Source organism: Rhinoderma darwinii, chromosome 2, assembly GCF_050947455.1.
Source record: "Rhinoderma darwinii isolate aRhiDar2 chromosome 2, aRhiDar2.hap1, whole genome shotgun sequence".
In the NCBI taxonomy this organism is placed as follows: domain Eukaryota; kingdom Metazoa; phylum Chordata; class Amphibia; order Anura; family Rhinodermatidae; genus Rhinoderma; species Rhinoderma darwinii.
In genome coordinates, this window is record NC_134688.1 from 59118778 (window position 1) to 59145658 (window position 26881).

Here is a 26881-nt window from a genome sequence, read left to right on the forward strand (position 1 = left end):
AAGAAACAGATGATGTATAGGATGATACCCTAATCCTGGTAAATAGGCACAGGGTTTAGAATTGTCAAAACCCTAATAATTTTATGGAGAACATACCACTACACATTACACCGTGCATAAAATTTGCATAAAATTTAAGATAATTTATCTGAACTATGCCCCCTGGTACCGTCTTTCATTTCCTCTGGTCCTGCCCTGTCATTAGAAGTTAATGGCAACAGATTAATTCGATTTAAGATGAACTGGGCTGCCCAGTTGCAGATGACCTCAAGACATGGCTCTTATTTCTAGACCTAGAAGATTACCCACCCCCACCCCCCCCCCGGGTCCTAATAGAAAGTTTTTAACAGATATCCTTTTTATAGCACGAAAAAGTCTGCCAGGATATTGGATGTCCAGCTACACACCAAATCTAAGAGACTGACTACATTCAGTCAATAACACTTTCCCCTCTAAAAAATGTATTTATCACCATAGAAAAGTTTCTCAAAATCTGGCACCGATGGACTACCTCACCCCACACACACGATCCTAATGATACATGCCCAGCCTCTCCCCGTGTATTCCCCTAACACATAAAAAAAAAACCCTGCATACTTTGTAAGCCCCCTAAGATGTTCTCGCCTTACAGGCTACATTACTAATTATATACTCGGCTCTACATGACCCAATTCACATAAATACCCATATTTACTTAGGTATAACCACTCATATAGGTACACTTCAATTATTTAACTTTACTTTAGTTATGTTTTTTCCTCTTCCCATCCATTTATAGAGATTTTCCCTATATTTTACTTCTATGCAAATACAAATATAAAAGACACTTCCTACGTGGAATTGGTATTGTTATTTTATTATGAATATATGAATGACTTATGTACCTTTTCATTTCTCTTCTATACCTAACCTATGTTTATGTCTATCAAAAACCGTTTGTACAAATTCCTAAGTCTATTGACCTATAACCAGAATACACGGCTGTATTTGCTTTAATTTGTGTGATTTGATTGATGTCATTAAAACCTCTATGCACAACTAAATTCGATTTAATTTTTTTTAAAAACACTTGCTGTTGGCCCCTGCAAAAATTTGGTTTAATATTTGTTAAAAAGCAGCATCTGTTGACTTCTGCCTTTGGTTCAAATGAAATCCCATAATAAAGATTCCAACGTTTCATGATCCATCTACTTCAGAGGATTTTTAGATGGGGTTGGGGCCTTACACGGATGGGACTAATATTCAAAAATGCCCAAAAAGCTAGTGAAAGCTTTGCTAGTAAGTTGCTCTTCATGCACACACTGCAAACTTATCGCGCCTCTAGATAAGAGGTGTATGCACAGACAAAAGGTCCTGGATCAGTGCACTTTCTATTAGCGTCTTACAACAACTATCATCTGCATTATGGTTGTCCTTGCTTTGATAAATCTGTGAAAATAGAAAGAAAAAAGTAAAGATTTAGAATACAGGATTTATGTATGAAGGATAAGACTACTCAACTAGACACTGTAAATCTTAAGTGTAGACTTGTGAGCGAGTGGCGCTCCGAAAACCCCCAAAAATACGATCGCCACCTACAATTAGTGAACATATAGATTTTTTTGGGGGGAGGGGTGTTTTTTACTTTATGAAATTTTATTGAACCATAGTTTTAATTTGTTATTTTTTTTATTGATCTTAATTGGACTCGTTTTTTTCCCCTTCACTAGGGGACTAGAAACCGCAATCTTTTGATCGCTTGTATAATGCTTAGGAATACAGAGTATCACAAAGCATTATTGCCTGTCAGTGTAAAACTGACAGGCAATTTATTAGGCTCGTGACGCTAGTGCTAGATATTTACATCATATATATTTACTTTAAGAATTATTCCTGCGCAGTGACATCACAGTGTGCATTATCAAGGGTGTAAGACAGTATAGGAGGAGCAGAGGTTGCAGTTGCACCTAGTGCCTGAGGAGGCCTTGTTTTTATATTTTGTTAGGACATTATTTACATATTAAAGAGATCTTTTTATTGATCTTTTTTTTTACTTTATTTTTTTACTTTGTATCATGCTAGCATATACATATAGGCTAGCATATGGCACTGTGCATGTTAAATACACAGGCAGTTTATAGGGCATCCATAAGTATGCCCCAGAAACTGGCTATACTTAAAGTTAGCCCTAGGTTCCTTCGATAGATCCTGGGCTCTCTCTGCTCATATCTTGTTTGGGCAGCCATCATATCACATAAAATCCCTGTGACGCTTACAGAGGGACCCCCCCCCCCCCCCTTTAATCTACCTCTTCTATACCGCAGTATATTTATTGCTTACAAAGGGTTAAAGGCAGAGATCAGTGTTTTCCCTGATCTCCACTGTTAAAGAACTTACTAAAAATGCCATCAACTGCTCTGATTGGTAACAATATGTGTGACAACAAAATGACAACATACATTATACATACCAAAGCTTCTATATTAGAAATCTGATATCCCAAATAGGAGACCAGTTCTGAAAATGATGGTCTTTTCTTGGAGTCAAAAGCCCAGCAGGATTTCATCAAGAAATATCTGCAGAGAAAGCAGAAATATGTGGAAAAAAAAAAAACTAAAACTAAAGCTGAGAGTAAGTATATTCAATAATTAGTGCTTATTAACCCTTTCAGGACCAGCCCCATTTTTTTCAAATCTGACATAGATCACTTTATGTGGTAATAACTCTGGAATGCTTTTACCTATCCAAGCGATTCTGAGATTGTTTTCTCGTGACATATTTTACTTTATGTTAGTGAAAAAATTTGGTCAATAAATTCATTGCTTATTTGTAAAAAACAACAAAATGTAACTGCTTAACGACCGCCAAGGTGCCTTTTCATGGCGGCCATTAAAGGTACATATGCCAGAGCACCGCCTTTTTACGGCGCTGTGACATAAGCCCGGCACGGGTGTCCAGTGCCAGCTAAAGCGGGTGTCGGTCGGTCTAAAGACAACCGGGCACCTGCTCTAACAGGCAGGATCAATTTCAACATCGATCTCACCGGTTTAACTCCTTAGATACGGCGCTCAGTAGCGAGCTCCACATCCAAGTGGTTTTGGAGGGAGGGTGCTCCCTCTCTCACCCCAGCGGCACCCTGCAATTGCAATCGCAGGGTGCCGATGGCTTCTATGGAAGCCAGGGGCCTAATAAAAGCCCCTAGGTCGGCTTATAGTGGATGGCTGCTAGGCCATGCCTTAGGCATGACCTAGCAGGTTCCTGTCAGTTTTACACTGTCAAGCAATAATACACTGCAATACAGAAGTATTGCAGTGTATTATAAAAGTGATCAGAAGATTGCATAGTGAAGTCCCCTAGTGGTACTAAAAATAAATGTATCAAAAAGTTTAATAAAGTTAATAATAAATAAATAAAAATCCCAAATGAAAAACCCACTTTTTCACTTATAAAATACTTTCATATGAAAAAAAAAATAATTAAATCATTACACATATTTGGTAGCAACGCGTCTATAACGACCCCACCTATAAAGCTATTATGTTATTTAACCCGAACGGTGAACGCCGTAAAAAATCAAATAAAAAACAATGCCAGGATTGCTGTTTTCTGTTCATCCTGAAAGTGATCAAAAAGTTGCATGCACTCCAAGATGGTACCAATAAAAAACTAGAAGTCGCCCCGCAGAAAACAATCCCTAATACAGCTGTATTGGCGTAAAAATAAAACAATTATGGCTCTTAAAACATGGTGACACAAAAACAAACAATTTTGAAAAAAAAATGTTTTTACTGTGTAAAAGTAGTAAAACATACAAAATCTATATAAATTTGGTATCACCACAATTGTAATGACCCACTAAATAAAGTTATTATGTTATTTCTACCACACAGTAAACGGCGTAAATCTAAGACGCAAAAAAGAGTGGTGAAATATATGGGGTTGTTTTCCATTACCCCTTAAAAAGTTAATAAAAGTTAATCAATAAATAATATGTACCCCAAAAATGGTGCTATTAAAAAAATACATGTCTAAAGACAACCGGGCACCTGCTCTAACAGGCAGGATCGATTTCAACATCGATCTCACCGGTTTAACCCCTTAGATACTGCGCTCAGTAGCGAGCGCCACATCCAAGTGGTTTTGGAGGGAGGGTGCTCCCTCTCTCACCCCAGCGGCACCCTGCAATTGCAATCGCAGGGTGCCGATGGCTTCTATGGAAGCCAGGGGCCTAATAAAAGCCCCTAGGTCGGCTTATGTCCTGCAAAAAGAAGATCTTATACAGCCATGTCGACGCAAAAATAAAAAAGTTAGCGCTTTTGGAATGCGACGATTTAAAAACCTAAAAAACATCTTGGTCATTAAGGTCTAAAATAGGCTGGTCATTAAAGGGTTAAAGAAAATTTGCAAAAATTATGATTTTTCTCATTTTAAATGTATCTGCTTGTAAAACAGATAGTAATACAACACAAATTAGTTACTATTTTACATATTCCATATGTCTACTTTATGTTTGCATTGTTTTTTGAACATTCTTTTATTTTTCTAGGACGTTACAAGGCTTAGAACTTTAGCAGCAATGGCTCATATTTTCAAGAAAATTTCAAAAGGCTACTTTTCAAGGACCAGTTCAGTTCTGAAGTGGCTTTTTAGGGCCTTATATAATAGATAGACCCCATAAATCACCCTATTTTTAAAAGTGCACCCCTCAAAGTATTCAAAACAGCATTCAGAAAGTTTCTTAAGCTTTTAGGCGTTTCACAGGAATTAAAGCAATGTAGAGGGGAAATTTACAAATTCGTATATTTGTAATAAATATTTTCTTTAACACAGAAGGTTTTACCAGAGAAACACAATATTTATTGCCCAGATTCTGCAGTTTTTAGAAATATCCCACACTGGCCCTAGTGTGGTAATGGACTGAAACACCGGCCTCAAAAGCAAAGGAGAACCTAGTGGATTTTGGGGACTCCTTTTTTTAGAATATATTTTAAACACCATGTCAGGTTTAAAGAGGTCTTGTGGTGCCAAAACAGTGGAAACCCCCCAAATGTAACACTGTTTTGGAAATTACACACCTCAAGGAATTTATCTAGGAGTATAGTTAGCATCTTGACCCCACAGGTCTTTTGCTATATATATTGAAATTGGTCTGTGAAAATGAAAATCTGAAAAAGGAATAAAGAATAAAAAGCACCCCAAAACTTGTAAAGCTATTTCTTCCAATTACGGCAATACCCCATATGTGGTAATAAACTGCTGTTTGGACTCATGGCAGGGCTCAGAAGGGAAGGAGCGCCATTTGGATTTTGGAGCACAGATTTTGCTGGATTGGTTTTCAGTGAGATGTCGCGTTTGCAACGCCCTGGAGGGACCAAAACAGTGGAAACCCCCAAAAGTTACCGCATTTGGGAAACTACACCCCTGAAGGAATTTTTTGAAGAGTATAGTTAGCATTTTCACACCACAGGTTTTCTGCTGAATTTAGTGGCATTAGACCGTGAAAATCAAAATCTTTTTTATTTTTTTTAAACATCGAAATGTTTAATTTTTACATGAATAAAGGAGAAAAAGAACCCCAAAATGTGTAAAGCAATTTCTCCTGATTACGGCAATACGCCATATGTGGTAATAAACTGCTGTTTGGACCCACGGCAGGGCTCAAAAGAGAAGGAGCGCTATTTGGCTTTTGGAGCTCAAATTTAGCTGGAATTAAAAGTTTTCAGGTGCCATGTCGCATTCTCAAAGCCCCTGAGGTACCAAAAGAGTGGAAACACCCCAAAACTGACCCCATTTAGGAAAGTACACCCCTTAAGGAATCTTTCTAGGGGTATAGTGAGCATTTAGACCCCACACCTCTTTTTGCAGAATGTATTAGAATTAGGCCATGGAAATTAATATCAACATTTTTTTCCACTAAAATGTTGAATTTTTTCATTTTCACAAAGGATAAAGGATAAAGGAGGAAATAAAAACCCAATATTTGTAAAGCAATTTCTCCCGAGTACGGCTATACCCCACGTGGTCATAAATGTTTTTTGATTAGAAGTAAATTAACCTTTTCAGGATTGATAAATTTTTTGCGTATTTATTTTAGTTTTTCCCTCCCCGCCGTCCAACAGCCATAAAGTTTTTTGTTTTTCCGTTAATACAGTGGTGTGAGGGCTTATTTTTTGCAGGAGAAGTTGTAGTTTCTAGTGACACAATTTAAACTACCATTTAATACACTGGGAAACTGAAAGTAAAATTATTTGCAGGCTGAAATTGGAAAAAGCTACAATTCCTCCATTGTTTTTTGGGTTTCGTATTAACGGCTTTCACAGTGCGGTAAAAACCACAACTTAAATTTTTTCTGAGACTTAATACGATTACATTTATACAGTTTTTTTTATATTTTACTACTTTTACAAAGTAAAAACTATTTGTTAAAAAAACAAAATGTTTTCTTTCACCACATTCCGAGAGCCATCATTTTTTATTTATTGGTCGATTGAGCGGTGTGAGGGCTTATATTTTGCGGGACTAGCTGTCATTTTTATTGGTTCCCTATTTTAGTACATACAACTTATTGGTCCCTTTTTATAAATTGTTTTTAAAAGCTATGGTGACCAAAAAAACAGCGATTTTGGCGTTTTAAATTCTTTATTTTTTACGGCGTTCACCGTGCGAGTTAAATCATTGTACTGTATATTGTAATAGTTCTGACTTTTACGGATGCAGCGATACCAATTTTGTTTATTTATTTTTATTTTTTACATTACTTTACAGGAAAAATGGGAAAGGTTTTTTTTTTGGACTTTAAATATATTACATATTTTTTTCACTAATAATAACTTTATTTACTTTTTTTTTACACATTGTATTAGTCCCCCTAATGGACTTGATCAGCGATTTACACTGCAATACTAATGTATTGCAGTATAATGTCATTTTTACAGGCTCCTGTACCAGCGCCATTGCTGTTCCTATCTGTTAGTCCCGGGTGTCAGCTGTAATATACAGCTGACACCTGCAGCGCATGAGCCCACTCCAAATATAACCCCCCGCTCCACGACATGCTATTAAGTTGTGGTGCACGACGCGGTTAATGCGAGTGAAAATTCTAATTTTCCACTGATATGACATTTTAGTGCACAATATGTTGTGCCCAGTTTGTGCCACTCAAGACAAATACCTCTTACAAAGTTGAGCCGGTTCTCCCGGGTATAAAATGTCATATATGTGGACGTAAACTGGTGTTTGGGCACGCTGTGGGATTCAGAACGGAGGGAGAGCCATTTGGCTTTCGGAGCGTAGATTTTGCTTGGTAGTTGTTCTGTTTGGCGTTTTGCTGGTATTTCAGTTTATAATATGGGGGCATATGTAATCTGTGTGGGGTACATCAGGGTATATGTAAGCTGTGCGGAGTACATCAGGGCATAATAAGAGGTTATAATAATGCAGTAAATAAATAATAATACATAGATATGTGGCCAGTGTCGCACTGATAAATGGTGCCCAATCTTATCTGCTTTTGGAACGCTCTGCATAATTTCTGTTGCTATATTCTGAGAGCCCGAACTTTGTTATTTTTTCTCCACCAGAGCTGTGTGAGGGCTTATTTGTTGTGAGACAATCTGTAGTTTTCATTGGTACAATTTTAGGGTACATGTGATTTTTTGATCACTTTTTATAAAAAAAAATTGCCAAGTTGACAATTAACATAAATTCTGACAATGTTTTTTGTGATTTTTTTTTCTTTACAGTGTTCGCGCTATAAATGACATTTTACTTAATGCTGCGGGTCGATACGATTACGGCGATACCATATGTATACAGTTTTTTTTATGTTTTGTAGCATTTGTGCAATAAAATCACTGTTCTATAAAGTAATTTATTTTTTGTGTCATCATATTCTGAGAGCCTTAACTTTTTTATTTTTCAGTCAAAAAAGCTGTGTAATGGCTTGTTTTTTGCGGAACGGGTTGTAGTTTTTATTGGTACTATTTTGGGGTACATGCGACTTTTTGATCACTTTTTATTCTATATTTTTGGAGGGGTGGTGACCAAAAAAATTGTGATTCCGTGATCCCGATCGCGCTGTTAACACTCACCGTGAATTCACGTCAGCGCTGCATAGAGCCCAGTAAGCGCCAATGTGAATTTACAGTGGGCGGTCAGGAAGCGGTTAACAGGGCTGAGATTACATGACTGAAACTGAAAAAGAAGCGCTTAGCTCAGCTAGCAGCCATCTCATCACAAATACTGGCACAGCGGGCACAAGTCTGCCATATACAGTGTGGGAGAACGTTCTCTCATCACTACAGATTAGGTAACAGCTTTCAGTCTGACAAGGAATGTTTTGTGTGTGTCATTCCATCAATATACATTAATAACGGGTCTAGAACTAGATGAAGCGCAACAGCAGAAGGTGCAGAGTAAATATTATATTATAAAGCAGCTAAGTAATGATAATTCGAAGAATCATAACCATATTCAGTCTAAATGTCTCATGAGCAGAGACAGTTAATAGCATTGGACACTGGGTGTCAAGGTCTTTTAACAAATTTAGAGTCTAGTGGCTGCCAGATAGGAGGGTGCTAATAGCAAGAGTAGTCAAGTACCAGTCTATGTTCGGTACACAGAAAAGGGGCAACAGGTTATAGCATGGGGCAGAGATGTGGTCAGGAAACAGTCCAAGTTTGGTACACAGATAAGTGGGAACAGGTTGTAGCTTTGGGTAGAAACTTAGTCCAAGTTCAGTACACAAATGAGCAGCAAGAATTTATACACTGACAAAAAGAAACTAGACTACAGGCAGAAAGCTCAATAGTCTGGCAAAGAGGAAGTGTGAGATCCAGCCTTCAGTAGGAAGCCAAAAGGATGAGACTAAATAGGCAATCAAGTCAAGAACTATGATGAATCAAGAGAACATGGACAATAGATACAGAAGTAGAGCTGTCCAACATTACTTATAGCTCAATGAGAAGAGCTACTGTCTGGACACAGGAGTTTCTGGGTTAGACTTCTGACACAAGGATTATTGTCATATTTGACCTGTTCTTATAATTTATTCAATATGGTCTGTCACAAGGTAAGATCACTTTAAATTAGGGCAGAATTTTTTACTCTGGGTTCCAGGGAATATTATGGCTCTGGTCTTAGGGGTTCTCCAAAACAAAAAAGGGTAATGGGGGATGAGATTTCTAGACTGTTTTCCTGAAAACCAGAGATGCAGAAGTGAGCCCGGAGTGGTGACCGGAAGGTGCCCTAAATCATTTGGGAAAGGATCCCACTAAATCAGGGGTCTCAAGCATGCGGCCCGCGGGCCGCATGCGGCCCCTGGGGCTGTCATCTGCGGCCCACGGGACACAGAGCCGCTAGTACAGACTCTGCTCCGGGACTCTAGAATTCCCTGACATCGCTGTCCACATACGGACAGCGATGTCTGGGGCTTCCCCAGAGCGGAGTCCCGGGCAGAGCGCTAGTATAGCCTCTGCTCCGGGACTCTGGAATTCCCTGACATCGCTGTCCATATATGGACAGTGTGTCAGGGTCTTCCCCAGAGCCGGAGTCCCGTGCAGAGCGCTAGTATAGCCTCTGCTCCAGGACTCTGTGGATTCTCTGACATCGCTGTCCATATATGGACAGTGTGTCAGGGTCTTCCCCAGTGCGGAGTCCCGGGCAGAGTGCTAGTATATGCTCTGCTCCAGGACTCTGTGGAATTCCCTGACATCGCTATCCATATATGGACAGACAGTGTGTCAGGGTTTTCCCCAGAGTCGGAGTCCCGTGCAGAGCGCTATTATAGCCTCTGCTCCGGGACTCTGTGGAATTCCCTGACATCGCTGTCCATATATGGACAGTGTGTCAGAGGCTTCCCCAGAGCGGAGTCCTGGGCAGAGCGCTAGTATAGGCTCTGCTCCGGGACTCTGTGGAATTCTCTGACATCGCTGTCCATATATGGACAGTGTGTCAGGGTCTTCCCCAGAGCGGCGTCCTGGGCAGAGCGCTAGTATTGGCTCTGCTCCGGGACTCTGTGGAATTCCCAGACATCGCTGTCCATATATGGACAGTGTGTCAGGGTCTTCCCCAGAGCGGAGTCCCGGGCAGAGCGCTAGTATAGGCTCTGCTCCGGAACTCTGTGGAATCTTCTGACATCGCTGTCCATACATTGACAGTGATGTCAGGGGCTTCCCCAGAGCAGGAGTCCCAGTGATGACAGGAGCACAGCTGGAGTTCCAGGAAGAGCCTACTAGCGCTCTGCCCGGGACTCCAGCTCTGGAGTTGCCCCTGACATCCATGTCCATATATGGACAGTGATGTCAGGAGCAGAGCTGGAATCCCAGGCAGAGTGCTAGAAGCGGCTCTGCTCAGGACTCGAGCTCTGGGCAAGCCCCTGACATCACTGTCCATATATGGACTCTGATGTTAATGGCTTCCCCAAAGTTCCGGCGCAAATCCTATACTAGTGCTCTGCTCTGGGACTCCGGCTCTGGGGTTGCCCCTGATATCACATTCCGGTCCAGGAGGATCCCCTGACGTCACTGTGTATGGACAGTGATGTCAGGGGCTCCAACAGTAGAGGAATCCCCAGCCAAAGCGTCGTCAACGCTCTGGCTGGGGATTCCACTCCTAGAGGGAGCCCCAATGGAGCTATCTACTTGGGGTGTGTGGCATTATCTGCAGAGGGCACTGTGGCAGCATCTGTGGAGGGCACTGTGGCAGCATCTACGGAGGGCACGGTGGCAGCATCTACAGAGGGCACTGTGGCAGCATCTATGGAGGGTACTGTGGCAGCATCTACAGAGGGCACTGTGGCAGCATCTACAGAGGGCACTGTGGCAGCATCTACAGAAGGCACTGTGTCAGGATCTACAGAGGGCACTGTGGCAGCATCCACAGAGGGCACTGTGGCACTATCTAAAAAGGGGCTGCCCAATCTTGACATGTGTGTCTGCCAAACACTGCCAACTGAGTCGCCGGACTGCATTTAGTGACACTTAAACTGGAAAACTGGATTGTTGAAATAAGCACGTGCAGAAATATCTCAAATTTTAAACCTAGCGGTATTATTATAGTAATGTAGTATTATTATAGTAATATAGTGTTATAGTAGACCAAATAACTAATTGATTAACAATAATTTTGTATAATAGCAAATTTGAAATTAATGCGGCCCGTCAACTTCCCATTTTTTCTATATGTGGCCCACTTACCCGGCCGAGTTTGAGACCCCTGCACTAAATGATGTCACATTGCACACACTTGGAAAAAGCTTGCATAGCAGCCTAGATGGATGCTCATGCCCATACAGGCCTTCCTAAGCTTCGGGGAAGGGGTTGCTGGTCCTTGACCTTTGGAGAGCTTTCTGACACAGATATACTACATGTGGTAGACTGCATCTGCATATTTTATGTCAGGCTTTATGCACCTTGTGAGAGTAAGCATGTCATAGTGTCAGTCTAGCCCCAGTCTGTATCTTAATAAGCCAGTGTTTTGTATTTGGTACCTATATCATTATTATTATTATTATTATTATTATTATTGTATGAAGTATTCCTTCCAGGGAAGAATATGATACCTCACAGATGCCACAAAATAGATCCATGTGTATTCTGTGTGCCACCAGTTCTATCCACACTGCAATAACATAAAGTAATATAAAAGTAATAAAAAAGTTGTTTATTTTTAATGTACTTACATTTCATCAGTGGCATAGAATGGTTGGTCCATTTTAAATCCACTTTGCAAAAGCTTGTAAAATTTTGCATCAACTGGTAGGCCTGGATATGGATTTATTCCTTGAAGGAAATGCAAATCCACATTAATCACAGATACGGTAGATGTGTACATGTCGATATGTTTATATTGAGATTGTAATAATAGTCATACCAAGAGAAAATATTTCCCAAAGTAATATGCCATAAGACCACACGTCACTTTTGATAGTATATATCCCATCAAATATACTCTCTGGAGCCATCCATTTAACTGGTAGTCGAGCCTGGAGCAGACAGAGAAAAATAAATATGTGAAGTGTTGCTTGCAGAACAACTTTATGTGTCTTTATGTGTCTTCCAAGTGTATTTCAGACAGAGAAATATAGAGTGAAACCTCTTAGAGATAACAACCCAAAATTGCAAAAAAAAAATAAAATAATTTATTTTTGGGGGTGGTTTTTAAAAAGTCATGTTATCAAAGTTTGCAGATATCAGACAGTACTGTAGTATGAAATGTTCCATTAATTCCCAGCATCTGGAAAGTATTGTTCGGCCATGTATCTAGTCTTGTAATTATGTGTAACATGTAAAAAACTCAATATCTTAACAGTATACTGCAGTGGCCTTCTACCTATGGCTGCCCTAAGACTGGTATCGAATGATGGGAGTTTTCGTTTCAAAACAGCCGGAGAGCCACAGGATGAATACCAATGCAATACAGCACAGCATAGAGTACTGTACAGTATCGGTCTCAGTCCTCTGCATGGCTCCACTCTCCTTCTCAGCCCTCAGAATGGCTTCCCTCCCTTTCTCACACCCTAGCATGGCTCCCCTCTCCTTCTCAGTCCTCAGAATGGCTTCCCTCTCCTTCTTACACCCCAGCATGGCTCCCCTCTCCTTCTCAGTCCCTAGGTTAACACCCTTCTTGTCAGTCTCTTGGATGACTACTTCAGCTTCTCAGTCCCCAGCATGGTTTCCTTCTACTCAGTCCCTAGCATAGCCTTCTGTCTCCAGAGCCATAGTTAGTTTTTCCTTCACCTGGAGGCAAAGGTTCACTTAATGTCCTAGCCCTGTATCTAAATACTCTGGCCAAGGCAAAGTGGCTTATTGGCACCCCCACTGGCACCCAGCACCTGGAGTACATTTATTAGTTGCCCCCACACTGCCTATGTCCCTGTCCTCTTATTGTAATTTTATCCAGCATGGTTAACTTGTTTTCCTCTAAACGATGACTCCTTTCTCACCAGGTGGTGGCAGGCTGTTCTCCAGCTTATTGCATGGGCTTAGCTCTGTTCACATTCAGCATAATGTCAGCTACACACAGAGCTTGATATCTACCCTCCTCTGGCTCCCTCCAATTCTCCAGTAAGCAGCGCCTTGCTCCACTGCGCTGCATTTAAATTAGGGGATACATCGGGGCTGGGAGGGAGACAAGATTCAAAACTGTATGCAGTGGCGTAGGTATAGGGGTCAAAGAGTCCACAGTTGTAACCTGGCTTCTAAGCCAGGGGAGCCTACAGGCTCACTTCACCACACAATGGCTGACTGTACCGTCCCTTACTTCATTTTAACTCTCCCCACTGAGCAGCACCGCGTGTGACAGCCTGTGTATTCTGATTCCACCTCCACTGTGGTATTCTGAGGCGTCGGAGTGGAGGAGACAGGGGAGGAGGAATAAGGATGTTTAGGCTGCACACTATGCACATGATGCAGTGAATAATGATAAGTGCACTCCCCAGGGCAGTAAGATTCGAGGGGAAAAAGAGAAGTGGATGGTAGATGGAAAATACTCTGGGAGACAGAAAGCAGAACGAAACAGTGGAAAGAGTTGGGGAAAACAGGCTGTTAGGGGGAGTGAAGGTAGGAGAGGGAGAGATGAACCGTTAGACATTTACACCTAAGAAAAGTTAGGTGTAAATGCGTTGGCAGAGGGAGAAAGTATGAGTGAAATTTGCTGTCAGAGGTAGTGTGGGTTGTGGGGGAGTGGAAAGAAATATGTGCTACCAGAAGAAAAGGTAGGCAGAATTTGGGGGTGCTGTTTTCCACTTTCGCCATCCCTGTGATAATGATATATGGGTGGCTTTTGAGGATTCTGTTCTACTGTGCATTCTAACAGCACCAGCCAAAGACTAATATGGGTCTCCTCATGTGCCAGCTGTATGTACTGTTCATAGAGACTTCAGAAGTGGCTAACAGTATACTCCACCCCTTGCCAGGATGGGCTGTACAGTTGGTCCTCGGTGCCCAGTGTCCTAACTGCTCATAGGCATTTTAAAAATGCCTGTATTTAAAGCATCAAGCACCGGGCACTTTAAGTTTAGGACCTAGAGTGATAGATTCCCCTCTAATATAAGCTTTGTAGGATTCCCACAATGTGGGCTAACGATTTGTGGGGAGGTGCGAATATCAAAGAATCTAGTAAGTTTGCTAGCAATTTTTGGAACATGTTGAGGAGAACCAAATACCGTCTCATTCATCAGTTTCCAGGAGTTAGATATTACAGGGCGGTCTGAAAGGCGTTCTCCGAGGTAAATGGGAGCATGATCAGATAGTGATAATGCCATATTTTTTGATGGTAGGCAGGACTGAGGAGGATTGTTTGCAAAGAGCTGGTAATTGTAATGGGCTAGAATGATGGAGTCTCCAGATAATGTGTAGGTGTAATTCAACGAGATATAATTTAATTTCCATAAGGGCAGGATAGGAAAGCAGACATTTTGGTTGAACGACTCACTAGTGGGTCCAATATTATGTTGTGGTCATTATATGTCATAGTGACATATCAGAAGTTTTGATTGGTGGGGGTCTGAGACCCCCACCAATGGCTAAAACAAAGCAGCTGAAGCGCTCATGTGAGCTCTCAGCCACTTCGTTTCTGTTTGGCTTCTTCCAGAAAGCCGATGTATCGGAGTACGGGCTCATAGACTTTCTATTGATCCTGTACTCCGACACATTGTTTTCCGGAAAAAGCCGAACAGAAACTAAGCTGCTGAGCGCTCACATGAGCACTTCAGCTGCTTCGTTCTATCGATTGGTGGGGGTCTCAGTGCTCGGACCCCCACGAATCAAAACTTCTGACATGTCACTATGACATGTCAGAAGTTCGTTGAACATTTAGTTACCCTTTAAGGACGAGCCGGGGCCGGTAAGAGAAGATGCTGGTGGTGAGGGTGCCCAAGCTGCTCTTTTGCACCAGGCCCCATGGGTCTTTAGCTACACCCCCTGGCTGTAAGCTCCCTTCTTTGGCTCCCTCCTGTCCTTTGCTAGGCCTAGCTGTACCGCCCTGCATCTTATTTCATGGGACACGGGAGTGACAAGAAGGATAAAGTAAGTAAAGCGTGCGTCTTTACAAAAGAGGTCCAGGTAAAATAGCTGTTCCAAAAGGGTAGTCACTAGTCAGAATGAGATGTGATCTTTAGAACGAGAGTCACTATATATAAACCATAATGTAACTGCAAAGCTGTCACTAAAAAATCTGGTCTTCATGTTGCAGGAGGTCCTCTCAAAGATGTGGTCTTCTCGAGAGGTTTCACTGGACTATGGAATTTTCAGTTTTTTCTGCAGTACTTGTAGTATGCAGTATGATTCCAGTAGATGGCATTGCTGACTTCTTTATTTTTATTCTATTGTTGAACAACTGTAGTGGTAGATCACAACGTGATCAAGAAATTAAATGTGTTCAGGAACGTCTGTTTTCCCATGTGGAATTATAATAAAATTGCATGCAATATTGTAATACAATTTTTAATTTTCTTTTTTTCATTAACTGACCACTGCTCTACTCCATTACAGCAAACAATTGCATAAAAAATCATGTGACTTTTTGCATGCAATTTTCTGCAATGTGATATCACGTCAAAATGAAAAATTTCTGTATTGCGATCTCAAGAAAGATCACAACACAATGTATGCAATAATTGATCGTGGAGTCTTACCCTAAAACATTGCTACTATATTGTATAGACTAAAGCTACATGGGGGTTTCTGGTAGCACAATCTTCCTAAATTACCTATGATTAAGGGTATATTCACACAGTTTTGGTGCAGTTTTTGAAGACACAACCAGGAGAGAATTCAAAAAGAAGATAAGTAAAATCTTTCCTATATATTTTCCCACCCTTTACGAACTCATGGTTGTGGCTTTAAAAACATTACAAATCTGCATCAAAACTGCACTGTGTGAATACAGCCAGATAGACCTTTCTAGGAATTTTTAAATAATACTCTATGGCAGATACGCAACTTTGCTCAGTTTTGGGAAAGTGACTATGATAGCAACTCAGAGCACAACTGCAGGTCCATCATAAGGTATAATTTATTTCCATACATAAAGGATTGCATGGTTATTATTACACAAAAGCCTACAGAAGATTGCACTGCTGGTAACAGCACCGTTCTCACACTGAACTTTAATAGGGATGTGGAAAAAAAAAAGGTGTTTTAAAGGGCATTCCTGGTCAGGCAGGGATGGAGCCTAAATTTCCCACGATTTCGTTTTTAAATGTTGGGGGGTAGAAGATAGCAATGACTCAAAAAAAATTGTAAACATCACAAAAATCTTATAATGTCAAGGTCTGTAGCAGATCCGGAGTCGAGTGGCTGAAACAATCTAATAGGAGGATGATAATAGCAATGACAGTAGTCAAATAGCAGTCCAGGTTCTGTACACAGATAAGAGACAACAGATTGTAGCGTGAGGTAGAAATGTGGCAAGGAAACAATCCAAGTTCGATACGCAGAAAAGCAGCAAAAGTTTGTAGAGTAAGGCAGAGACTTGGTCAAGAAACAATCCAAGTTCAGTACACAAATAAGCAGCAACAGTTTGTAGAGAGGCAGCAAGGAAATAGACTAGAGGTAGAATAGTCTGGCAAGGGGGAAGTGCAAGGGCGAGGCTTATAAAGGAAGCCAAAAGAGAATATTTAGGCAATCACGGCAAGGAATCTCAAGAGGCAAGAATCTAGAGAACATAGACATTTAGCAGTGGAGCTGTCCAACAGCAGCAGTGGCTCAATGAGAGCAGCTACTGCCTGGGATACAGCAGTTTCTGGATTCTTATCCTGACATATAGATTTGTACGTTTATCACGGCAAATAATGAAAATGATTTTAAAATAACACTTACATTGCCCTTTACCACATAGTTTGAATCATTCACAATATCTCTAGCAAGTCCAAAATCACATATTTTGGCCACTTTCCCATTGTTGATCAGTATATTTCTGGCTGCAAGATCTCTGTGAATGCACTAAAGAAAGTATTGAAATGAGCAATCTGTATTAATAACACAGGGCAGTTTTACACTGCCATCCAGTGGTCCAAAGAGTGCCCGTGTCTAGTAAAATCTCTTTACTAAGGTTTAGACTTAAACTATAAGTTGCCTGGTGCAAAGTGGACGAGCCCCTTAATGGATTTCGCTGTAAATGTTTCATAAATATCATGTGAATTTTACCCGAAAGTTACATGACTAGCGCTGGGGATAAATTCTATTTGATAGCAACTGTCAAATGATAGTATTCTACCGCAACTTTAGTGGCATTAGATCAAAAACATTGCACTTCCCAAATCACCTTGTAGCTCTTACATCTTGTCTTATAGTTAAAGGGGAATTACGGTTACAACAAGTTACCTCCTATCCGCAACGTAAGAGGTAACTTGCTGATCAGTGGGCTAAATTTTCTTCTTTTTTTACGATTTTATTATTACTTTTACATATTATGCATAAGAAAAAAAGATCACGTATAAAAAACACATTTACATACACAGGTTCCACTATATTGAAAATCTCCCTCCTACCCATACCCACCCCCTAAACACACGGATATATATGCATATATAAATAAAGCAAAATAGATACATTTTACTATTCATATATTTACTTAGTCCCATCTAGAGAGTTATATTTAAAATCCACACAATATAATGTTCTGTTCTACATTTTCTGAGCCCTTGGGTAATAAGGACCATGAGCCCTTACTATTATTAATACAAGCGTTCCCTTCAATACTTTTTCATTCAAAGGAACTCTTTGGGACTTGCTGGTATCGGTAGCTATAGGGGGTGCAGCGGGAACCAGGCCCTGGTGCTTGCTTTGCTCATAAGTCCCTCTGCCACACAACAAGACACCAGTGGAGGGCATTGTACCCCAGGAGTTTCAAGTTACTCCTCTGCCGGTTATTACGAAAACCCTGCCAAAAAAAATAGAAGAAAAAAGTCTGCAATAGACTTATACTTCACTGGTTCCATGCTCCCTTCCGCACTTGGATGGGATGATTTAGAAATTCTGACAATGTATCCAAGGTAATGACATATTGTTACTCAGGGCTAATCCTCACACCAAAGCACAGGGGAATTGTGAAGAATTTTGACGGTAATTATATTACAGACTTATGTCATTTTCAAATTTTTGAAAGTTAACAGGGTTTTATTGAAGCACCAGAAACGGCAACATATGTTTATATAGGGAGTCAGAGCTGACAGTAGACTGAAGATGGATTAATACAGCGGAAAGCAGTGGATTTGGTGCTCTGCATTTGAAAAAATGGAGCTCAAATCAGCCAGTTTGTAGGTGGGGGCTGTGGACCTCCTTAATGTTCTGGGCTCTCTGGCAATTCCTAATGCTGACCCTGGTTCACACTGTCAATGAAATTTTTTAGATTCAGATTAAAGCTTGTAGTCCCTTCACAGGCTGTGAAAGACATTTATAAATTGCGCCATTGTACTAACAGTAGATCGCCAGAAAAAAAACTGTACAATTTATAACTGCCATGCACGAAATTCACAAAAATGTTGCACTGATACGCATGTGAACCTGGTGCCCAGCAGACAAGTTTATGGTGTAAGAAATGTTTCACTTGCTTCATAAAACTGTGACAAATTAGATAACACCCAGAAACTAAAAGCTGTCGGCCAAAAGGAAAACATGCAAAAAATTGTCAGCGAGATGCTTTATAAATCCCGCACACATGCGTTCTGTGATGGATTTTATTTTTTACAAATGTGTTGCAGTATCTTTATTTTTTTAGGTCCCTTTTCTAAACAGTTTTGCTGACACCTGCAAGCTGTGGATATCTAGAATAGACAGAATTTTTTTTTTACACTAATTCTTCAAGTGCTGGCCAGATGACAATGATAATTTTACCAGATGGATATCCCCCTCCTCCAACCACCCCACAGTTTGAAGCCCTCCCTGAGCTGCAACCTATTTCTGCACACTGTTTACAGAAAGTATCGTGCACGTAGTCAGCATAGAGGAAGTATACATGTAAATGAAGCTACACAAATAGACCAGCACATTCACTGTAAACATAAACGAGTGACGTCATCACTTAGGCTAATTTCAGGCAGTTCTGTCCTCTTTCTATTTTAATGCATTGTTTGTTCTTATCAATCCTCTGTTCCACCACACTCATTAGGCTTGATCCTACTTTATGCCTTGCTATAAAAAGCAGAACACTGACCAGTCCATTACTACAAGTCCTGATTTAGTAACTGCTCAATGGGTTAGAAGTTCAAGAACATCCTTGTCTGTCAAGAGCCACATAGTCAACTTACCAACTTTGTTTCAAGGAATTCCATTCCTTTTGCAACTTGATAAGAGAAACTGAGCAAATCTTCAAAGGTGAGGATGTTCAGATCCTCCTCATCAAACTTCCTGGTGTTTTGGTATTTGATTTCTTGGAAACAGGAGAAAAAAAAGAGACTAAACATTTTAGAAAAATGCACATTTTGTACAGAAACTTGTCATCGTCAGAAGTTTTCTGATGATATTGGATGTGTACGGGATGGCAATGAAGAGGAGTATAGGCAGATGGTGGAGTATTCTGGTGAGCTGGGTGCAGACAACGGCCTTATTTTGAAATCTGGAAAGACTAAAGAAATCATTGATTTGGGCAAGAAGAGAAGGTGATATCACTCCGGTGGTCATAGGTGGCCATGATGTGGAGAGTGTGGACAATTACAAGTACTTAGGTGTCCATATTGACCGGAAGCTTGATTGTAGAAAATGTAGAAAAGAACTATAAAAGGGTATGTCACAGCTATACTTCCTACAGAAGCTGAACTCATTTAAGGTGTAACAAGATTCGGTTGTAGCGAGTACCATTTTTTATGAGGCCATCTGCTGGGGTAACAATATAAGGAAGGAAGATGCAAACTAGCTAGAGAAATTTTTTAAGAAAGCAGGACAGGTAGTGGGATGTAAGTTTGTCTCTTTTGCTGATGTGGTTGAGACTAGGACACTATCTCGGTTCAGAGAGATAATTGAGAATGAATGTCATCCATTTTTTTAAGTCTCTGAGGCACAACGCATCACTTTTAGCCATAGATTTGTACAGTTACGTTGCGTGAAGGAGCGCTATCAGTGGTAATTTCTGCCAACTGCCAAAGGCCTCTACAATAAGAGGGAAAGATGAACGTGGAACTCGTTAATATTATAGACATGGATTGTACAATCTATCTATCTATCTATCTATCTATCTATCTATCTATCTATCTATCTATCTATCTATCTATCTATCTATCTATCTATCTATCTATCTATCTATCGTCCTTTGCTTTTTCACTGCCCCTGCTTTCCAATCTTTTTAGAAGAACGGATTGACCTTCAAACGCGCTTCTTTTTACCCCGTTCAACTGAAAAATATCAGAGGCGTACTTGAAGCTTATGGGACCCAATGCAAAATCTGTAACAGGGCCCACCACCTACCATGTGCCAAACTGGTGTCTTCTTATGTGGCACAGGTTTTTTTTCGACCCATTAGTTACTAGGGCCAAGGTTCGAGTGTAACCTCTGCACCCTCTATAGCTGTTTTTTTTCCCTAACTATTTATCCCATTCAAGTCTTACTGGAAAAGTTGCAGTTCTCTTGCAGTCTGCAGCAGGTTTTGCTGCGTTTTTGTTTACCGTTTAAGTATTGACCTACGAATCTCCTGCCTATCTTCACATCAGCTGTTGTTAATGGTGATTATTCTAGGATAGTGACCAATTGCGACACAGTAATGGGTTCACTGCCCTTCTGTTTGCCTAGTGACAATTTCTTGACTATTACTATTCAGTACCCCTGTCAAGGAGTTGTTTGAAGTGTGATTTGGTGTTATTACATAGTTAAACCTGAAAACATCAGGGGGTGGTGAATACTGTTTATAGGTTTTGCATGTTTGTGTGATTCTATACCTTCCGCTTGTAGAACCTCAGTTTGTGTGGCTGACAAGTCCTGGTTGTGCTGATTTTTGTCACATTCTTGTTTTGTCGTTATCCATGTATAGGAGCAGTTGCTTAACACTGTTACAGCTCTGTCTCTAGAAGGGTGTAAAACAAATATATTTACTGTGGAGATCAATTCCAAAGGGAAGTCAAAAGCAACTAAAGTATGTATCATTAAAGTACTAATTGTCCTCCTATGCCATTAACCCTAATGCATGTATTAGATAAGCAAATTATCTTATGAGCCCCACTGCAAACAGAAACTGGTGTACCTCGCCGCAGAATATGCTGGTCTTATATAAGTAACAGAAAATAAATAACTAGAAATGTTTTTTTTTCTTCTTGGGGTGGGTTAAGGATGGGGGACTGATACCTTTGTTATATTTGAAATTGTATGTATCAAAAAATAATGCCAATAAAAACTACAGCTCATCCTGCAAAAAAAATAAGCCCTCACACCGCTCAATCGATGAAAAAATATAAAAGTTATGGCTCTCAGATTGTGGTGAAACAGAACAAATTTTTGTTTTTTAACAAATAGTTTTTTCTTTGTAAAAGTAGTAAAATATGAAATAATTTTTTCCTATTTTCTGTTGTCTAAAACCTGGGTACGTCTTATAGTCAGGTGCATCTTATAGTCCGAAAAATACGGTACATTAGGTGTACATCACTTATCATAATTATCATACATGGTATCCTGTATAACATTAGTACAATAAATTTACCAATTAAAAAAAAACTATTCCAACAGCCAATAATACTATGAAAACACAAAAAAAATTGGCAAAAAAGAATTACAAAAAGAAAGATGGAATATGTATAATACCGGAATTTCTCATCCTGGTTGAAATTATGGTAAAAAGTGAAGTTATTATCCTTGACAACATCGGACCATGTTTTGTGGAATGAATCTCTTCTGCCTTTCAGATAATTGAGAAGATCTCCGTGTGGACAGTATTCAAAAATTAGGTATATCGGACCTGTAATAAAAATGGGTATATACATGAAAAAATATCAATTTATACAGTATATAGTGTAAGTAGGAGGGGGAAATAAAACAAAGTAATGCTGCTTTTACCTGATGTAGTACACGCTCCCAACAAATTGACTATATTGTCATGATGTCCAATCTGGGTCATCATCTTTAGTTCCGACATCAAGGCATCTTTTTCTGAAGCATCAGGATTTTCTGAAATTTGAGAAGATAAACTCCTGTCTCTCTGGAATGTAACACCAATTTTTTTTTACACCTGTCGGGTACGCTGCCATGTTTAAGTGCAGGAAGGCTCAAGTAATAAAGCCATTGTGGGGACAACAGTGAATTCTCCGAAGTCAGTCATAGAACATATATGTATAGCTAGTCAGCATAGCTCAGACCTTGCATAGATATAATGGCTTTCAAATTGATTTCCTTACCACAACACAATTGGAGGAAAAAAAGAAATGGCATTACAATCTAATTTGCCAATAGGAACAATAAGATTGTTAGGCCCACTAATACAAGGCCAGCTTTGACACTGTTGTCCATGGACACACTATGCTCACCACTACGCCCACATGGACACGCATCTATGCCTGGGTAAACATCAAGAAGTTAGGGCACACGCTGGAGCGCTATAGCCCCTTCATTCTGCAGATCAGCGACGGTCCCGGGGTAAAAGATAGACCATCAAAATTTACGTCTTGGAAAACCACTTTAAAGAAGCACTCCACCACATCATGCTAACTAACCAGCAATCTTCTAGCAGTGTTATTTGATTCTTCCTAGTTCAGTTGCATCTGTACATTTTGATCAATTTCATTATGAACAGCTGTGCCCTATGATCTCAGTCTGATCACCAAAACAGACCCTCCTGGCAGCTCTGAGACTTCTCCTCTCCACCCTCCTTGTTCCTCTATATGTGCCTCTTTGCATATAGTGCTGCTAAATAGATGAGTTCTGCTTTATCTAGGGGAGCAGGAGTACAGTGATATAATAGGTGAGTCTATACAATGATTTGCTGCAGAGTTATAAAATTTTCCTGACTCACACTAATTGTCTATACTAGCTGTGAGTGTTGTGTGCAGAATCTCCAGTGTATTTCTATTAAATGCTGCCTCACAACACCCCTGCTTGTAAGAGCTGGCAGAGGGAATTCTATTACTAGCAGGAGGCAGGGAGAGCAGTGTGAAGCTGCATCACATAAGAATACACTGAGACTCTGCAGTAGGAGGGCAGATTTTCTATGTCACAGATCTATGTTGCTGCACTTAGATTGGACTCAGAGCAAGTGCAGTGGGATGAGACTCTGCCCCATCTACCTCTGCAAAGTCAAAAGTATCATGGGAATTGTAGGCTGCATTAGGATAACCATATTAGAAGGGAAAAAGGAACAAAGATAGCAGACAACCCATAAATTGCACATTAACTATAATAAGGCTGGGTTCACACGACCTATTTTCAGACGTAATGGAGGCATTTTACGCCTCTAATTACGTCTGAAAAAACAGCTGTCAAAAGACGGCGCGTAAAATTACAGCCTCGTCAAAAGAAGTGCAGGACACTTATTGGGACGTAATTGGAGCCGTTTTTCATTGACTCCAACGAAGAACAGCTCCAAATTACGTCCGTAAAAGACACCCCGCAAAACCTGAGTACATGCAATTACGTCTGAAATTCAGGAACTGTTTTCTCCTGAATTTCAGACGTAATTGCAGTTATCGTGTGCACATACCCAAACAGGTATACACAAGGCATACACAAGAGCCCCTACATTATTCTTTAATAAAAGCCTATGCTGCACTATATAGGCAAAAAATTTATTGCTAGAATGCTTCTTTAAATTTTCAATGGTGCAGATTCAGAGCCTTATAAAAAGCTAGAATTATTTCAGTATAATCTGCTAAATCAGCAAGATGCTCAAGTCCAGGACACCCTTCAGATAAAAAGGGGAGATGAAGGCTGCTGGTGAGTGAACAGGAGCAACTATCATTTTGCTTTTGATTCAATAATGGTGCATTTAATTTATGAATATGAAAAATATATACCCAAAAGCTTTTATTATAAAAATGTAGTAATGCATAAACATATGTATAAATTCTATTTTTTGGTAAACAAAATGCAGCAAGGGCTCATAAACAACATACATTACGATTTACTCATATCTAACACTAAGTTATTGCAGTATTTTTTATGTAAAATATTAAATCAGACTAATGTAACGATAATATTCGGATCCCATAAAATGACTGAAGTGATTTAAATGGAACGTATCATGTCTAACATTTTTGTTTCATTATTTAGATGTAAGTTTGTAGAAGAGAAGTAATGTGTTTATTATTTTCTATGTTGCAGCTCTGTATTTTTTATTTTTTATTTTTTTTAGGGGGGGGGGGCGCATACTTCTTTCCTGTATTGTCTGTATGAACAATACAGCAGTGTGAGTGTGCTTTACGACACTTCAATGATTGGGAGTTAATGGTCAGAAATGTATAATTGACTAATACAGTCTCCAAGGAGAGATCGCGTACAGTTACAGCGTAGATGCATACAGAGCTATATACGTGCAAACAGTCTATAGGGTATCTATCTAGGCCTCCAGCAGTACAATAGAGGTGACATGTGTCCTTAAATCTCCTGCCTTCTAATGACAGTGAGATGACTTCTGATTCTCTCCCATTCTACACAGCAAAGCTGGAAGTACAAAGGAAATGTCGGTCTGTTGTGTAATATTTAATGATGTTTTAGATGGATTGCGAAATAAAAAACAGTACCAAAAGCTTTTTAAAAAAATATGGATAAAATAAATTGTTATAGTATTGTGATTGGTATTATTCAGGGAAATGGTATTTATACAATCTTAGGGTATGTGTGCACGACCTCTTTTCAGACGTAATGGAGGCGTTTCACGCCTCGAATTACGCCTGAAAAGACGGCTCCAATACGTCGGCAAACATCTGCCCATTGCTTGCAATGGGTCTTACGATGTTCTGTGCAGACGAGCTGTCATTTTACGCATCGCTGTCAATATACGGCGCGTAAAATGACGGCTCGTCAAAAGAAGTGCAGGACACTTCTTGGGACGTTTTTGGAGCCGTTTTGTCATAGACTCTATTGAAATCAGCGCCAAAAACGGCCGTAAAAAACGCCGCTAAAAATGCCGCGAAAACGCGAGTTGGTCAAAAAAACATCTGAAAATCAGGAGAAGTTTTCCCTTGAAAACAGCTCCGTATTTTCAGACGTATTTTTTAAATGGTGTGAACATACCATTAGACTTTAATACTATGGGGATTAAATTAAATATTTTCGTAACTCAGTAAATGCTGTTTTTTTGTCCGTAAATGTTTTTCTTTTTTGTTCTATATATTTCCTATATTATCTGGATGGCACCATGTAAAATTATTTACATTGACTGAGCTGGTTTATTTGACAGTTTTGTAGTTTTTCTATGTATAAAATAAAACATGATTAAATAACATGTCATTTTCTGATCCTACAATCCTTTTACTTAGTTGGATCTCATGGAAACAAATGGATCCATTTGTATAAAATGAATAACAAGTAGAGTAGTGCCTCCTATTAGCCGATTATAGACAATTGCTGGCATAATTGAAAAAAACAAAGTAAATAAATAAATAATAATTAAAAAAAATAAAGAATAATAAAAAACTGATAAAAAAATTAAAATAAATATATATATATATATATATATATATATATATATATATATATATATATATAAAAATACATAGAGAGAGAGATATATAGAGATACATTGAGAAAAGCAATGCTTTAGAAAAGTCCCATGGTGGGACAGAAACTTTGCATCATTGTGTTGACTGAATAAACCAATTTTTTTTGCTATACTGGAGTGCTGCAGGATTTCTTAAAGAAAAAATAAAAACGTATATATATATACCATATATAGTCCAAGGATCAGGACTTCTTGCTGGGCACCCTGACACATATTTTCCTGTTGTGATGCTGCTTTTCCTTTTTGCCTATAAAAGCAGCAGCACTCACAACTGGAAAACATGTGTCAGGGTGCCCAGCAAGTAGTCCCGATCCTTGGAGTATATAGAACTTTCAAAAGAAGATCTTGCAGCACTCCAGTAGACAGTAAAAATAATGTCGTTTTATTCAGTCAATATCAGACAGTGCAACGTTTTAGTCCTGCAACAGGACGTTTCTCAAGTTTGAGAAAGGTCCATCTACCAAGCTTGAGAAAGGTCCTTTTGCAGGACTGAAACAATGCACTGCCTGATGTTGACTGAATAAAACAAATTTTTTTTTGCCGTCTACTGGAGTGCTGCAAGCTCTTCTTTTGAAAACTATATATATATATATATATATATATATATATATATATACAGTATATATGAAACGGAGATACATATGCACTTTCTACCCAAATGTTTATACCATAGCACTTCCATACAATGCCAAACAATACTTCTAAACATTGCACACACAATACCACCATTTACTATCCAGATAATACCTCCATACACTACCTAGATAGTAAACAGGGTTAAAGGTAAGGTCCCTGGTGGACTAGAGCAGTGTAAATTTAATTAGTAAAGCTCCTGATGGTCTAGAACAGTGTAGGGTTTATTAGTAAAGCTCATGATGGCCTCTAACAGTGTAGGGTTCATTAGTATAGCTCCTGATGGTCTAGCGCAGTGTAGGGTTTATTAGTAAAGCTACTGATGGTCTAGCGCAGTGTAGTGTTTATTAGTATAGCCCCTGATGGTCTAGCGCAGTGTAGGGTTTATTAGTATAGCTCCTGATGGTCTAGAACAGGTTTATTAGTAAAGCTCCTGATGGTCTATAACAGTGTAGGGTCTATTAGTAAAGCTCCTGATTGTCTAGCGCAGTGTAGGGTTTATTAGTAAAGCTCCTGATGGTCCAGAGCAGTGTAGGGTTTATTAGTAAAGCTCCTGATGGTCTAGAGCAGTGTAGGATTTATTAGTAAAGCTCCTGATGGTCTAGCGCAGTGTAGGATTTATTAGTATAGCCCCTGA

At 39.7% G+C, this 26881-nt stretch overlaps 1 protein-coding gene across 1 annotated transcript in view; it reads right to left on the reverse strand.

Moving 5' to 3' along the window:
• Positions 1–731: 731 nt before the first annotated feature.
• FLT3 (fms related receptor tyrosine kinase 3) overlaps positions 732–26881 on the reverse strand; it is a 65707-nt gene continuing 39557 nt past the window's right edge. The window contains exons 15-23 of the mRNA XM_075851674.1: positions 21957–22067; positions 21705–21858; positions 20849–20973; positions 19229–19350; positions 16800–16922; positions 11851–11962; positions 11660–11759; positions 2450–2555; positions 732–1428 (exon numbers count right to left, since the gene is read on the reverse strand). Coding sequence (XP_075707789.1) covers positions 1321–1428; positions 2450–2555; positions 11660–11759; positions 11851–11962; positions 16800–16922; positions 19229–19350; positions 20849–20973; positions 21705–21858; positions 21957–22067 — 1061 coding nt within the window. The 3' untranslated portion in view covers positions 732–1320. The remainder of the gene's footprint in view (positions 1429–2449; positions 2556–11659; positions 11760–11850; positions 11963–16799; positions 16923–19228; positions 19351–20848; positions 20974–21704; positions 21859–21956; positions 22068–26881) is intronic.